Source organism: Fomitiporia mediterranea, assembly GCF_000271605.1.
Source record: "Fomitiporia mediterranea MF3/22 unplaced genomic scaffold FOMMEscaffold_19, whole genome shotgun sequence".
Classification (NCBI taxonomy): Eukaryota; Fungi; Basidiomycota; class Agaricomycetes; order Hymenochaetales; family Hymenochaetaceae; genus Fomitiporia; species Fomitiporia mediterranea.
Genome location: NW_006760404.1, coordinates 56,512 through 70,736, shown reverse-complemented (window position 1 = coordinate 70,736; position 14,225 = coordinate 56,512). Strand labels below are relative to the sequence as shown.

The 14,225-nt window shown below is 48.6% G+C and overlaps 5 protein-coding genes across 5 annotated transcripts; 2 read left to right on the top strand and 3 right to left on the bottom strand.

Moving 5' to 3' along the window:
• Nucleotides 1-358: 358 nt before the first annotated feature.
• FOMMEDRAFT_162541 (uncharacterized protein) lies at nt 359-1,037 on the bottom strand (the record flags this gene model as incomplete). Its single annotated transcript, XM_007271897.1, has 3 exons — nt 359-439; nt 494-689; nt 757-1,037. 3 exons carry the CDS (start codon nt 1,035-1,037, stop codon nt 359-361), a joined length of 558 nt encoding a protein of 185 aa, XP_007271959.1.
• Nucleotides 1,038-1,746: 709 nt separating this feature from the next.
• FOMMEDRAFT_32343 (uncharacterized protein) lies at nt 1,747-5,294 on the top strand (the record flags this gene model as incomplete). Its single annotated transcript, XM_007271885.1, has 3 exons — nt 1,747-1,909; nt 1,994-4,030; nt 4,195-5,294. 3 exons carry the CDS (start codon nt 1,747-1,749, stop codon nt 5,292-5,294), a joined length of 3,300 nt encoding a protein of 1,099 aa, XP_007271947.1.
• A 1,178-nt stretch (nt 5,295-6,472) lies between these two features.
• On the top strand, nt 6,473-7,477 carry FOMMEDRAFT_162539 (uncharacterized protein; the record flags this gene model as incomplete). Its single annotated transcript, XM_007271896.1, has 6 exons — nt 6,473-6,595; nt 6,663-6,734; nt 6,793-6,886; nt 6,942-7,044; nt 7,080-7,090; nt 7,137-7,477. 6 exons carry the CDS (start codon nt 6,473-6,475, stop codon nt 7,475-7,477), a joined length of 744 nt encoding a protein of 247 aa, XP_007271958.1.
• Nucleotides 7,478-8,469: 992 nt separating this feature from the next.
• Nucleotides 8,470-9,534, bottom strand: FOMMEDRAFT_115057 (uncharacterized protein; the record flags this gene model as incomplete). Its single annotated transcript, XM_007271895.1, has 4 exons — nt 8,470-8,669; nt 8,739-8,868; nt 9,049-9,263; nt 9,354-9,534. The coding sequence occupies 4 exons, from the start codon at nt 9,532-9,534 to the stop codon at nt 8,470-8,472; spliced, it is 726 nt and encodes a 241-aa protein (XP_007271957.1).
• Nucleotides 9,535-10,512: 978 nt separating this feature from the next.
• On the bottom strand, nt 10,513-13,881 carry FOMMEDRAFT_171511 (HD-domain/PDEase-like protein). The gene is made up of 7 exons (XM_007271894.1): nt 13,506-13,881; nt 13,390-13,455; nt 13,158-13,330; nt 12,805-13,106; nt 12,437-12,748; nt 12,186-12,387; nt 10,513-11,970 (listed from the first exon to the last, which is right to left on the bottom strand). The coding sequence occupies exons 1-7, from the start codon at nt 13,703-13,705 to the stop codon at nt 10,955-10,957; spliced, it is 2,271 nt and encodes a 756-aa protein (XP_007271956.1). The 5' UTR covers nt 13,706-13,881; the 3' UTR covers nt 10,513-10,954.
• Between the last annotated feature and the right edge of the window lie 344 nt (nt 13,882-14,225).

The window sequence follows — 14,225 nt, the reverse complement described above, 5'->3', positions numbered from 1 at the left end:
GCTTAGATTCTTAGAAAGATGAAATGATGGACGATAGGGAAAGAGAAAAATCGGCATACTTACGGGTTGACTTGACTCGACTTTGGCTGGAGGTCTCTCTAAATCTGAATGCTTCCGAAAAAAGAGGGGTAATCGAAAAGAAAAAGAAAACAAAGTATCTATTTATTCCATCAAGGAGACTCCGATTCAACGCCCCTTCCTCGGTGGACTGCCGTAAATTATGAAAATCGGATACAGCTTCCGTACACGTAGGCGTCGTCTATTCCTGAGCGCGCGAGAAATTGCATGCGTATTGCGTTAGCATGGTGCCGCTAGCCAGCGCTGGATTCCCGGGCATTGGGTGAGCGACGGGCAGGGACTAAATGTCGGGAATGGCAACGAATATCGAATTATCGAGGTCGATCGCCCTTGTTGATGCCTGGTACCTGTGTCGTGGTGGCTGCATTACACTCTGTTAATGAATGTCTTCTATCTAATATCTGCAAGGATGGACGGATATATGTGGGTTGGGAGCACGTCTGGCTGGCTGTCTTATTACGGGAGTGGATGATTTGGACTGGAGTTTGTAGGATGGATGACAGCATGCTGTGATCTCGTCCCTTGGATATTGGCTAGCGGGAGAAGACGAAGACGAAGGCTGAGGGGTTGAGGATGTGGATCTGTCTGTTCCTAGGCGTCGCGCTGGGCGACTGCACTGCTGTCATGCTCTGAGTCTGCTCACACCAGATTGTAGGAATCATCATGGGAATCACGTACAGATGGCAGTAAGGTTCAGTCGCAAGGGCGTCTTCGTCAGCAGTCACGACGATTCTTGCAGCCTTCGAACAGGTCAACTGAATGCATGTGGATCCGGTTGAGAAGGAGAGACAATTAGAGAATAGGACGTGCGGGATCCCCTTGTGCCTCTTGCCACAGAAAACGTAAAGGATGGGATTGAACCCGGCGGAGACGAGGGGCATGTGTGTGCGAGGATCTGTGGGCATCGACAGCGCCTCGCCTCGTCCATCCTTCTGATTCTTTCTTGCTTCCTTCGTCATTGCGTGCATTATTCTCGTGCATTGCTTTGCATTCAGTCGGGGTGGATATAGAGCAGAGATGTGCCGCGACAGTTGGCATGTAATCCGACGGTTTCGCTCGCCCAAGCATCAGTATCAGCCTCATCGCACTAGTCTCTCTACTGCTCCTGCTAGTGTAACTGTATCCAGAACTCAGAACTCAATCGCGCGTTCCGTCCCGTGCCGGTTGTTCTGGTCTCCCTCAGCTTGCCCCGCAACTTTCTTTTCTCCTCCGGTCATTATTCGCTCGGACGCGCTCATACTGTGCACATCATCCGCTGACCATCGAACAAAATCCAGCATTGACCATCAATTCTTTCATCAGAGTAGCATATACATATCAAATCATAGCGGTCTGCGCGTCTCAGATCCCGCGCCATTCACTGTCCGGTCTCCCGTTCATTCATCCACTCGGTATACCTCGGCATACCTTTACCAAGAACCGCCCGTGTAAATTAGTAGTGCTCTGTGTTTCTTGCGTGTTCCGGTTTTTCCGGGAATTCGTATTCGCGTTTCCTTTTGTTTGGCTTCGAGCGCCCGCAACTCATAAACTGCTCTTATTAATACTTCACTCCTCAGAGGAAAGGAATCCAATTAACATTCTCTCATCTCCCGTTCCCAGACATCCATCCCGACGCTGACAACGTCGACGTGTATGGCACTTGTCTTGTCCACTTCCACCTCAACGACTATGAATTCCGGCAGCTCCGCCTCTCCCTACTGGCCCGACGCGTCATCCGCGTCTAGTGCTGCTCAAACTCACAATCACCACAATCACTCTTATGCCACTGGCAGCCCGTCCAGCGCTGGCGCGCAGTACGGTGCACAGAGTGGCTATAACGGGAGTAGCAATGGTATGTTTATATGTTACTTTAGCGGAAGCAACTTTTTCTCTTCTGTTTTGAACTGATTTGTCAATTTCCTTCCTGTTACGTTAGGGTATTCAGTACACGGTCAGGCGCAACAATCGCCAACGCAGGCGTCGCTTTATCACTCCCAGCAGCACCACGCTCATCGCCCGAGCTTGGGGCTGGCTATAGGCAATAATCGCCAGCAGGGTCCAGGGAGTTCATCCTCGTCGTCATTGCAATATGCACTTCGTCCTCAGACCCAGCACACATCGCTTTCGGCGCACTCGTCGCCCCAAAACCCGGCCCCATCCTCGTTTTCTCCTAGCTCGTCGCTGTCTACGTCACTTTCACTTTCGTCGCTTTCAAGCGCATCTTCGTTGAATTCAAATTTGAACTCAAACGTGGGAGGAGGCGAGATGGCCAATCTCTCACCTATCAGCCCTCACGCGTTCGCCCCTCACCAGTCTCGCGACAGGAGCGGGAGTATGAGCACACACCCGCAGTCACATATTCTCAATCAGCAGAGCCAGGGCCACCATGCTCAAAATCACGTCCACTACCATGTGTATCAGGGGCACGAAGCCCGGACAGCGACTTCTAATCAGACAGCCCACGCAAATATTAATAGCGAGGCGAACTTCGACATAAACTCGTCAAGGCTGTATGCTTTTGACAACAATGGTCACGTATCGTCAACATCTGTCTCTATTGCATCTGTACGTCCTGGTTCTGGATCAGGGTCTAATTCAGGCTCCGGAAGCGTTGGCATGGACTCACCGCGTTCTGGACTTGCAATGCACTACAATCGTTCTACGAACCCACATGCCCATAGCCAGTCGCCGTTTGCCCATACGCACCCACAGCCGCACACAAGACCCCCTTACACAGCGCATACAGGCAGCTACAATTCCCACGATAATCGTAATCCCCAAGCGTACGCCTCAGTACCAAGGACGCATGTAAAGACGGAGCCGGATCTTGAGGAGTCGTGTTCGCTTCACCATCGCGACCCAGCGGCTTCCCCAGAATTATCGAACAATGCCGGAGGGAGCGGAGGAGCACGATTCGTCATGGAACACCCGTACCCGTATCATTATGCCTCACCCTCAGTCCGCGGAAGAGACAACAAACGTAAGTCTGAAGCTGGATTGCGTCAAGGAAGGTCCGTCTCCCCGCTTTCGCCGCAATCTGGCGCTTCGTATCCGCCCACTAGTTCGGCCGAAGGTTTACAATCCCCGCAAGACCTTGGTAGTGTCTCTGCGCAACCAAACTTTCAGGAAAGTCAGCCGCAACATGCCCCGCACTCGCTGACAGCTCCTCTCCGCGCGGTTAATGCTAGCGCACCAATGCGCGCATGCATGGGTGTCTTCCGACTCGATCCCTTCGCGCAACTGAACGGAGTGGCTCTGCGCTGCGGCGGAGGCTTCGTCTCCGACAATGACCCCTTCCTCTCAGGCGACTTCAGTTCAAAGAGATCAAAGGGGAAGTCCAAGAACAAGTCAAAGAAGAAGACCAAGGGGAAAAACAAGAAAAGAAAGCGAAGCAACTCGGACTCTGCTTCTCCTGGACTGGACGACGAAGATGGAGATGAAGACGAAGATGCGGAGGACGAAATTGACGACGCACCGACGTGGGATGGCTTACCTGCTGGACCGTTGACAGAAGAACCTGTTCTTCTAGAGTTCCAGCTGTATTTTGAAGGTATGGAAGTCGAGGGTGAGGATCATCAAGACGTCCCTGCCGTAGCTGTCAACGTCGTCGAGCAAGGTAACGAAGAAGAGTTGGAAGACTTCTTTGATGACTCTGTCGATAGCTACGGGCGCACGTACCTAACGAGGGGACACGAAGAGTCGACCAATAATCGAGTCGAGAGAGAGAGGGAAAGTAGGCTGGACAGGCTGAGCTTACGAGCGATGAATAGGCCCACTGAAGACGCGATGATCAGCCGACGCAATAACACTGCGTATGGCTTGGAAGACCGCAAGTCTGACGTCCAGCATCATGAACATGGGCATGAACGTGTGCAGTCACGCCTTGTACGAGCACGCGCTGCAACGACGGGTGTTCTCGAAGAATATTTGCACCTTAACCTTGATGTGGACTTGGATGGTTGGGTCTCTGCAGGTTTGTGAAATGTTTTTTTCTTTCTTTTTTCCCTTAATTTTCCAATCTCTTTTTTCGTTCTGGGTTTGTGACCGAATCTTACGCAATTTCCTATTATCAATAAAACTCTATTTGTGTCTTGAATATTGGTCTTGGATATTGATGTATTCTTACTGGACGTATAGAACCCTCGCCGACGACGCCGCACCCGCTCTCGCAGACCCACTCGCAGACCAGCTCCACTGCTTTCTCTCAGACACAGCATGGCTCAGCGTATTCGCGGACTCCGGACTCGACCCCAACGCGTATACCCCAATTAGGCGGCAACAACAACAACAACAACAGTACAGCCGATAACAACTCCTCCTCGCCATTCAATAATTTTACGAACACGCATAACATCAATGGCGTTTTTTCTCGGTCACGATACATCGACTCGTCAGGGTATATACGTCTAAGCGATGCGCATGTGCAGATGAGCTCGGGCAATTCTAGTAATGCACCTTCCGGGCAGCCTTCCAACCCAAGTCCTTTTGCGTCTTCTTTCTCAGGAGCGACGGGTACGGGCGCAGTAGCCGCCACACTTCAGCAACTCCGAACACAAGCTGCGTTACGCGCGGTCTCAGCACATACTCAGAATAACTCCCTTCAGGCTTTGTCTAGAGGATATTCAGAAGGTGGGAACGCTCAGCGGGGAAATGGGCCTGCAAACTCAACGACTGCAGGTGGGGCGACTGCGCAACCGGCAGGGGGAGCAGGAGGGGCGGTGAACTTCACTCCAACGCCTGCGAGCGTCGCGGCAGAGATGCAGTCTGGATTACTCGCCTCCAGTCGTTCACACCAACAACAGCAGCAAGCACAGCAACAGCATCAACAACAAGGGTGTAGGATGCGCGCGACATCCGTTTCTCACAGGATTGGAGGGAACAGTAACAATAACAACACCTCCGCTTATTCCTCTTACGCTCCCGCCGGAGGTATCCCTCCCTCTTCCTCATCTGCTTCACGATCTGGGTACGCATACGCGGACTACGTTTCCAACACACCCCCATCAGCTTCCGACACAAATAACAGTCTAGCGGGAGCCCTTACGCTCCCCACCTCCGCCTCTAGCATGAGCCCGAGTCCGCCTCTCCTGACGCACGCACTTAACCAGGGAAGCGGTGTTCGTTCTAGTACGGGCGTGGTCGCAGAAGGAGTGGAAGCTGCTGCATATGGAGCCCCAAGCGCCAACGCGATTGAGAGGAGGTGGAGTGATGCCTTGCAGCAGCGCGTGCATGCATAACGTTTTCTGTTGTTCTTCTCCTCGCCAGTTCGTCCAGGCGCCAACGCCGTCTTGTTGAATGCTGTGCTATTATCTTCTCGTTTTCGTTCGCTTTTACGCTGAAACCAATTACATTCTTTGATACCTGTCTCCGTCCCTTTCATTTGACGTCTTCCTGATCTTTCGATACCAACTCTTCCAACACTTTACTTTTACGTCCGTCTTCTCCCATGGTAAACACTCTCTTCATTCGTGTGCGCTTCTGCCAAATCTTGCTCAGCCGTCAGGCTTGTCCATTCATCTGTCCACTCCCATGGTATAACTAACGTTCTTGTGTTTTGCTTCATGCTTTACTTTTTCTTCCTCTTTGTGCTCCCTGATTCCCCCTATCCCCATCTCTTTCTCATTTCGTGGTGTGCCTCCCGCTCCTTCCGTGTGTTCGTCGTCCCCATGGTTATGTAGCATACGCAGGCTTGCACTTCGTTCTCTACCTTTCTTGGTTTTCTTGTCATTAGTGCTTTCGTTTATCCCAGTCTCTTTCCTTTGGGTCTACTGCATCTCTTCGTTCGTTTTGCTGTGTAGTGCTTGTGCTTATGCCTTTCTTGGTGTATGGATAATTCTGACGTCTCTTATGTTCTGGTGAATGTCTGTTATGATGTTTACAAGTGTACTCTAAACAAACTTCGAAAATTTTCACTTTACGCCTCTCCGAGTTTCAGTTCCCTCAGCTCCTGCTTCGAGATACTTCACAGGGAATGTTGATGATAATGCGATGATCAACAGCACTATCCAAGTCGCCCCCCTCCCCAACTTCTTGCATACGTCAAAACGAGGACTCTCTGTTGTCGTTTTAAAGCACCCATAAATGATCAAGAAATACCTCCGGAGTGTCCCTGCTTAAAGTTGCGATCAAACACTCGAGGGAGATCTCCTCGTTTACGCGGGTAATCACACTGTAGTATGACCACTCCATGCCGACTCGGCAGGAAAGATCTATCTGGTGGAGATGTGGTCAGGTAGTAAAGTGTAATACAGCCTATGGAAACGAGTCGATACATCATACAGGATTGCAGGAATAGGAGTACAGCAACACGTACACGTAAAATCCTGCCAGGCAGGAGGGGTGCATGGGCGGCAGAGCCAGTATGCTCATCCTTTGCTCCATGCCTCCATGCATATCGATACTGAGTATGCCCAGGATGGCCGGGGATCGGAAACGCGGGGTTGCAGACGCTCAAGGAGAACCTTCTTGCGTACAGTACCATACGTACACACCACATCCCGCACTTACGCGCTCATCGAGTAGTCAACGCCGGAACGAGGTCTGAAGAGTGTAGAAATGAAGTGTATTGTATTCCAGAGAGCAAGGGACGCCCTGATACGTACTAGTCGCGATCGCACTTGCAGTGTGGAGGCGATTCATTCAAAACATACACGTATGATTTGAATAACGATGACGAAGTCAATTGGATCGCGTATATTGATCCCTGAATTTCACAAAGTGCGTCAATAAGTCCAGGATGAACTCGTGAGTATACACGCCTGTTTTTGGGCTGTTGAAGGTGCCGTACAGCACGAAGCCTCATTCGAAATTTTCACGGGAAAATTGCCTTGTGACTGTTGTGCGCATATACAATCGAGCAAAATTTGCGTCGGACGTTTAGACAGGTACCGCCGACGCAATCTCGCAAACTGAGACACGGGAACACTCCGAGATCATCGAACCAACAGACGAGCCTTCCAACATGAAGCTGGATAAAAGCGAAAGGCTGTAGCCGGCTTTCTTGCTCATCAATCCACATGCAGACCTAACGAAAGTTTAATGCATGGAAGGCTGATGATATTACTTGGCCCTTGCGCAAGCACCGACACAGGAGGCCCAGGTCACTCGTGACCTCGTTATAGGTAATTGCATCTATGACAGAAACCTTCACAAATTGCTTGTACACCCCTGTCCATGTGGATCACTTCCGGCAAATATCCCTTCCCCTACAACACCTGCTGAGACACGAGCTACAAGGCGTGGTCGGCGAGGTGCAAAGGGACGGAGACGATCAACTCCAGCAATTACACGTATCTTTGTTATCCGTTCTTCAGTAGAACGCCACATCGAAGCTGATTCTGAAGCCCCTACTCGCACAGACCTAGACACGGATAAGCCGGGGATCAGGGTTGGGGATACCACACCCGATGGCTTCTGCTAGGCTCCGCGGGAAGACGGTCAGAGTCCCGCGCATCTTTTCATAAAGAACAGAAGAAAGTTCCATGTGCATATCAGATATTGGCTCAGACTTTAATTTTTGTCTTCGTGCCCTAGCCAAGAACCGAATGCACGGCTTGCAAATAATCAGGAAGAAGTAGCACATTCGTTCTGAAAGCATTAATCTGTGGAGCTTGCCGCAGGGCGCCAGCACAAAGGAACGCAGCTCAGAATCAGCTTAGGCCGCGCGGGATCGAAGAACGACGTAGGCGAAGAGAGACCAGGCCCAAGGCGAAGGGACCCAATAGCATTAAGCTTACGCGTACTCTAATATGTCACTGTGGGGTCGATGGTATCTTGCCAATGGAACACAGGATAGTCGGCACGAGAGTCCGCCGTACGTTAGCTTCCGACTAGGGTAAGGCAAGCTTGTTCACGCTTATGGTACCTATGTTTGAGTATGATTCCCAGGAACACTATACTTAGTCTGAAAGTGGTGGTCCAGTAGGTTTAGTGAGAATCAGCAAGAGCTTATTATCCCGCTTACCCGCTCAACGGCTCGATGCAGAAACGTAAAGGACCGGGCTTGGAAGCTAGGAGTAAAACAGCAAGTCTATACCCGTGCTGAGAAAGGCTTGTAGACGTCCTAAAGGTTTTCGAACATCGAAGGCGGGCTTAGACTTCGACTTCGACCAGAAAGTAGCATCAATCGGAGACTGCACACAGGACCGCGGGACAAGCCAAGAATCGCTCGGAAGATCTGTGTGATTGAGCGGCTAGTGAATAGTCTCATTGCGGCAGCAGTCGGCAGTATCCAAGATATATTTGGTACATTCCTAAAGTCTTCCGCCACGAAGTTTTCTTATTCTGCGGTTATAATAGAGATGAATTGAGTATTGGTAAAAATAGTCATGAGAAAGATCGATATATCGAACAACAACTTGTTGCGTTGCTCTGAATAACTGTCCACGCTACAGGATAGTTTGGACCTTCGTTTCACTTGGAAGAGGATGCGTATAGTTCAAACTCCCAGGGAAGATTACTGCTGTGCTTGTTTTCGTTGAACCAAATCCTCCTTAGCCGACAGTTTGCGTATACCTTCACGTACGTTACTTTACCGAACGCCCCTGATGGTAAAGGTGCCATAGTGCTTCGCCCATCGCGCGAATATCGCCGAGAGAAAGAACGTGCCCTTTCTTCCACGTTCTCACCACTGTTGATAGATCCAGAGTCACTTTCACTTTGCTGAGCGGCAGCGACAACACGGAATTGCTGGGTGAAATATCCTAGGTCAATGGAAATTATCCTCCAGGACGTAAGGATCTGAGAGGTCGGTAGACGCAAGGGAATATGAAGTAGTGGGGGGTTATGATTGGTTTTCAAAGCAGGTTCTTTCTGGATTTCGGCGGAGTAAGTAACGTCTCTAGTTAAGATTGCAAGAACACAAAAAAACTTTGTGAACCAAACTTGTCGTTTTGACCAGACAGTAGTAAATTCTCCAAGAGAATGGGAAGATTTTGACAATAATACTGTGGACTTGCTCTGATGTCAAATTCAGAGAGATGGATAACGTACCTGAAATGTTGAGCATCGAATTACACCTCGTCTGCCCGCCGTGTCCGTAATGCCGACCTCAAAGGCCCATTCACGGCCTAGGGAACGAGCTTGAATATACATCCAAGGAAGCGTCAAGCCGAGCTCCGTTCTCAGTGCCGACGACGACTCTGCCGTACGAAGGGGTGGACAGCGGATAAACGTGGTGCGCAATGTCGGCGATTGGATGTGTAGCACTGTCTGGCACAAAGTCCGTTCACACTCTGTATTCGCACCATTTTCATCATCGTCTTCGCGCTCGGCACCTTGAACTATGGAAGCAGGACAGATAAGCACACCTGGAGCAGGTGGAGCAGGCGTGGACGTCGAGTCATCCAACAATTGAATCAAAGAATCCGACCGGAGTGCCGGAGATGCATCGACATGCTGCGAAAATAGTTGTAACGGAGCACTTCCTGTTGATGAGAACAGCGAAATGATGCTCGGCTGCACGACGTTGGCAAACATTTGTGGCATGAGATGGTGGTCGCGTAATGAGGGCGAGATGCGTGACAGACGCGCGTGGAGCAGTCGCGTTCTAAGCTCCGCTTATAACTACGAATTTCGATACAATATTATGTAATCAGAAGCATATTAAATTTAAATTGGACTTATTGCATAGCAACATTTTCTATATTTATATTTATTACTCATAGTCTTTCTCTGCCCCTGTATACTGTGCTCTTCTGAGACTACTTATAACATTTCTGCAGTTGAAATTGTCTTATTGAATATATATTATATAGAAAATTGCTTATAGTAAATACATAAATACAAGTCAAAATATATTCCTATTTAGTTAATATATTATACCTTGAACTTTGTAATTTTTTGTTAGTACTACAAAATGAAAAGAGAGTCTATAGTATAAAGTGACTACTAACTTATATATTTGTAATAGTATTTTATAATATAGTATATATTATGTATAGTAAAACTTATTACAGCCTTTTTCAAAAGATAAGAGTAAAGAAAGAGTATTAACTGTAACATTATTGACTAACAATAGTTCTCTTATTTTAGCAATACTTTAACTTTTAAAGTAAAACAAAAAAACAAAAAAATAACAATAAGACAATATAATAAACTTGATTGAATGAAAATAGCAAAGTGTAGTATTTAATATTGTATTACAGACACAACACTAATAACAAATAACAAACAACAAATAACACTATTAAGTTGTTAAATTATCAAACAAATGAGACTGAGAGACTGAGAGACTGAGAGAGAATAAACATTTATTAATATTAACAGTGTTTTTTTGTTAACAGAGAGAGGAGTCTTAATATTTCTCAAGAATACAGATTGAGTATAGAGGTATGTGTGTCCACAAGCATTAGAGCACTAAAAAATTAATCTGACAACAAGGAAACAACAAACAAATGTGGGAAAGACAACCACTAAGAGTAAGACTGAACAAACAAAGAAGACCAAGTGAATAAAGAAGGAAAGGAGAAAGGAGAGAAAAGTGTAAACAAGTTAGACAACACACAACGGATGGATCTACGAAATGCAACTTAACAACAATTTTATATGCACGCAGAGTATGCAGTATGCAGCAGAGAGACAGACAGAGAGGAAATGACAGAAATGATGACAACAACAAAACACAAACACAAACACACAAACACACAAACACACAAACACACAAACACACAAACACACACACAAAAGAAGAAAAAAGAAAAGAGAAAGAGAAGACACACAGCCTAACTATGAGGCACGAAAAACAAAAAGAAAAAACAACATTGGTAATGGTAATAGGTAATACAAGACGAGAAAAAAAAATCAATACCAATCAATCATAAATCCCAAGTTAAACATCGGTGAGATCGACAGACAGAGAGAGAGAGAGTGAGAGGAGAGTGAGAGGGAGTAAAAAATATCATGACCCGCTAGCAGTCGAACTATCCCCCACATTACTCTCATATCGTAAAGGTCCCGTAGGGGAGGACGAATTCGACAAGGTCACTCCACTCCTCTGTGCAAGTAACGCACGTAAACCACTCACAGATAACGGACTCGGTCCCGGTGTCTGTGTCTGCATTTGCGTTTGCATTGCAGCGTTCGGATTCGGTATGGAGTTGGGGATAGGGTTATTCGGCAGAGGGCTATTCGGCATTAAACTCGGAGTCCACGAATTCCTATGAAAGCTCTTTTTCTTCCTCACACTCAACTTATACGCCGCACGTATACTCGACTCCGGTTGTCCTCCCATACCCATACCCATACCCGGTACTACGGACGCAGCACTACTATGCGGATACGGCACGCTCGAATGCGTTGCTGCGCCAATACTACTACACGGCGTCCGAGGCGCATATTCAGACCGCGGAGACGTGCTTTCTGACGCAGTCTCGGTCGTTGGTGAGATCTCTGAAGGTAATGGGGATGAGGGACTAGCAGAGTTGAAGGCCGTAGAGATTGACGGTATTGGATGTTGAGGTGAGGATGAGGTGGGGAAAGTGTATGGGCTGTTTGAGAAGGGTGAGGGTGAGGCCGAACGTGATGAAGAGGACGCGGAATTCGCATATCGAACGCCGTTGCTAGTTTCAGCATGGCCATTTGGTCGAACACCGTTCCTATCGGGCGTCGTTTTGATATCATCCACCATCGAGGACTTTCTCCTCAAGGAATCCTGCCCGACCTCACTTCCAAGGACAGAGTCAGAGTCCGCAATCGTATTCGCACGTGACGGGGGAGGAAAGAAATGTGCAGGGAGCGATAAAGGGAAAACAGAGAGGTAATCCTGTGGCTGGGAGGGTGAGATTGAACGATAAGGTACGGGCGGGTAGTTCGGTTCGACGACACGCGCAGCTTCGGCTTTTTGCTTTAACTCCAGAAGTCGCGTACGCCACAACGCACAGTTTGTCGAACACTGGTCGGCAAACTTTTTCATTTCTGTATCCCATCAGTATCAAATAACGAACCGACGTATTCACGATTAGTTGAAACAGCAAGGGTTGGTGTTTGCATGATTAATCACGTCAAAAATTTCCGGGAGGTCATGATGGCCGACGTCGACATTTTCAAGTCGTTAACATCGGAGGAAAAATGAAAATAATTCCGAGAGGCATTAGAACGCGAAATATGACAGCCGCGATTCATAATCTTACCTGGAACGGCCAGAGTAGTAATTTCCAGTAAAGGGGAGCAAAAAAGCGTAATAAAGGAGATCTGGCCATTCGCCTCAATAGTAGGATCGTCGGAGTCCTGCACGGAAACAGGAAGACAGAGCTGACGCTCCAAAACCGCTTGACTCGCCCATTCAGAAGCGAGCGCCGCAGACCAATGTTGGGATACCATGTGAGGTCGGCTCTGTGTAGAATAAGGCCGTTGTCAAATCAAGATATAGGCAATCACGTACCGGATTGCTTATGTCCGCACATTTGATGAGCGCCTGACACAGAAGCGTGCGAGCTTGATTAATGTCGAAATCTTGAGGATGCTCCATAAGACTCGCAAATCGCTTCATGAAAGCCGCATGGACTCCCATGTCAGTTGCGAGTACAGTATCTAGAAGTAACCGTCGAAACTGCGACTGGTTACCTGAAGGAGTCGGATTGAGCAAGTGTGCAAGTCCGTGCCTCTTCATTATCGGCAACAGAAATGCGCAATGCATTTGCTCCAGCGCTGATTTATGGTCGTAAACCTGAGAAAGAGGCGCTTGTGCATTTTTCTGCTCCCAAAAAATGAGCAAAGTGACGTGAGCGCCAGAGTGAAACTGATACATGCCATGAACATGTTGTTGAAGCCTGGGTGGCCTACATCGTGGCCGATAGCTGCGATATATAAAGCGAAGATATCTTCTTTTCGTAGAATCCCTATCCACGTTGCTCTCAGCTCGTCGTGAGCCCTCCAACGACCTCGGGGATCCGATTCTGGCACAAAGAGAAGTGCGACGGGAGGGACTGCACCTGTTTCACGCAAGTACATGTGTGTTGCCTGGAACACGTCAAGAGCATGTTGAAAATTGTGGTAACTGTTCGTCGCACGATACGCTTGTCGTAGATGAAGGAGAAATGCGCTTAATTGACCTGTTTCACGATGTTAGACTCAGGGAAGCCGTGGCAGTCATCACCACCCACCAAGAGTCACTCCGACTACTTCCTGCATGCCTTCTACTCGTAGTAGAGTCTCGAATAGTAATTGCGTACAAGCAAGGACTTCGTCGTCGGGAAGTTTATGCGGCTCGAAGTGCCAATTGTCAAGCGCATAAATTAAACGATGCCGAGTTTCCAAAGAAATAGGAGGGAACGGGCTTGACGCATTTATTCAGTTATCTAAGGTAAATTGCTAGATTCGCAATTTACGACTCACAAAAGTACAGTTTGGTTCACAGCAGTCTGCGTTTGGGTGTACATGTCGCTCAGCAATTCCGCATACCTGAACGTTTCAGATCTTATGATCACACAGACGGCACAATGAATACGCACATCGATCCAGATAGCTCTGATTCCTCCCAGCCTCCCCATCCCTTCCCCATCTCCATATGCTCGTCGCCGAGAGAGGCGGCACCCAGGGCAAGGGCGAGCCCACCGACATCGACGCTCCGTCTCCGACTGTCAAACGGGTGCTCCCGACTGTCGTCTGATACAGAAAGTGACGCGCCATGTCCATGATGGTTAATGCACATCCTCTGGGCTGCCTCCGTCCCTGGTGACAACAACAAATTCAGGCTAGTTGTCGGACTGTTGCTGACAGATTGACTTGTGTGCAGGGTTAGCGCACTCGCGTGGCCCCAATATCGGAGATCGCAATGGTCTCGAGGTGTGCGAGACAAATCAGGCTTATGACAGCAGGAATGCTGGTGCCAGAGGGGGAAAGTTGCTGGGAGAAAAGAGGGCGTCGGAGTCGTTAGAGGCTGAAGGGACGAGAGACGAGAGACGAGACGAGAGAGGCCATGCACTGGCTCTGGTGGGTCAACGCCGTTTCTGGTCTTCTCACGGCCCCACGTGGACTCGATCTTCCCCAGCTTACGTCACTCTCTCCCTCCCTTTGAGGCTGTTCACTGTTTCACTGACAGACAAAGGGCATCGTTTATTTTGCCTATCACTCTGCACATTTCTTGACGTTTACACAATAAGCACGTTGAGCGGCAACGAATTAAAACGATTCCATCGAACAGCGAAGGTCCTGGCAACGTGGCCATCCAT

Coding starts and splice junctions, on each gene's coding strand:
- FOMMEDRAFT_171511 (XM_007271894.1), bottom strand. CDS start 13,705: ATGTGCATTAACCATCATGGACATGGCGCGTCACTTTCTGTATCAGAC. Junction 13,456..13,505: donor TCAGAGCTATCTGGATCGAT/GTGCGTATTCAT, acceptor TGAAACGTTCAG/GTATGCGGAATTGCTGAGCG. Junction 12,749..12,804: donor GCTTCAACAACATGTTCATG/GCATGTATCAGT, acceptor TTTTGGGAGCAG/AAAAATGCACAAGCGCCTCT.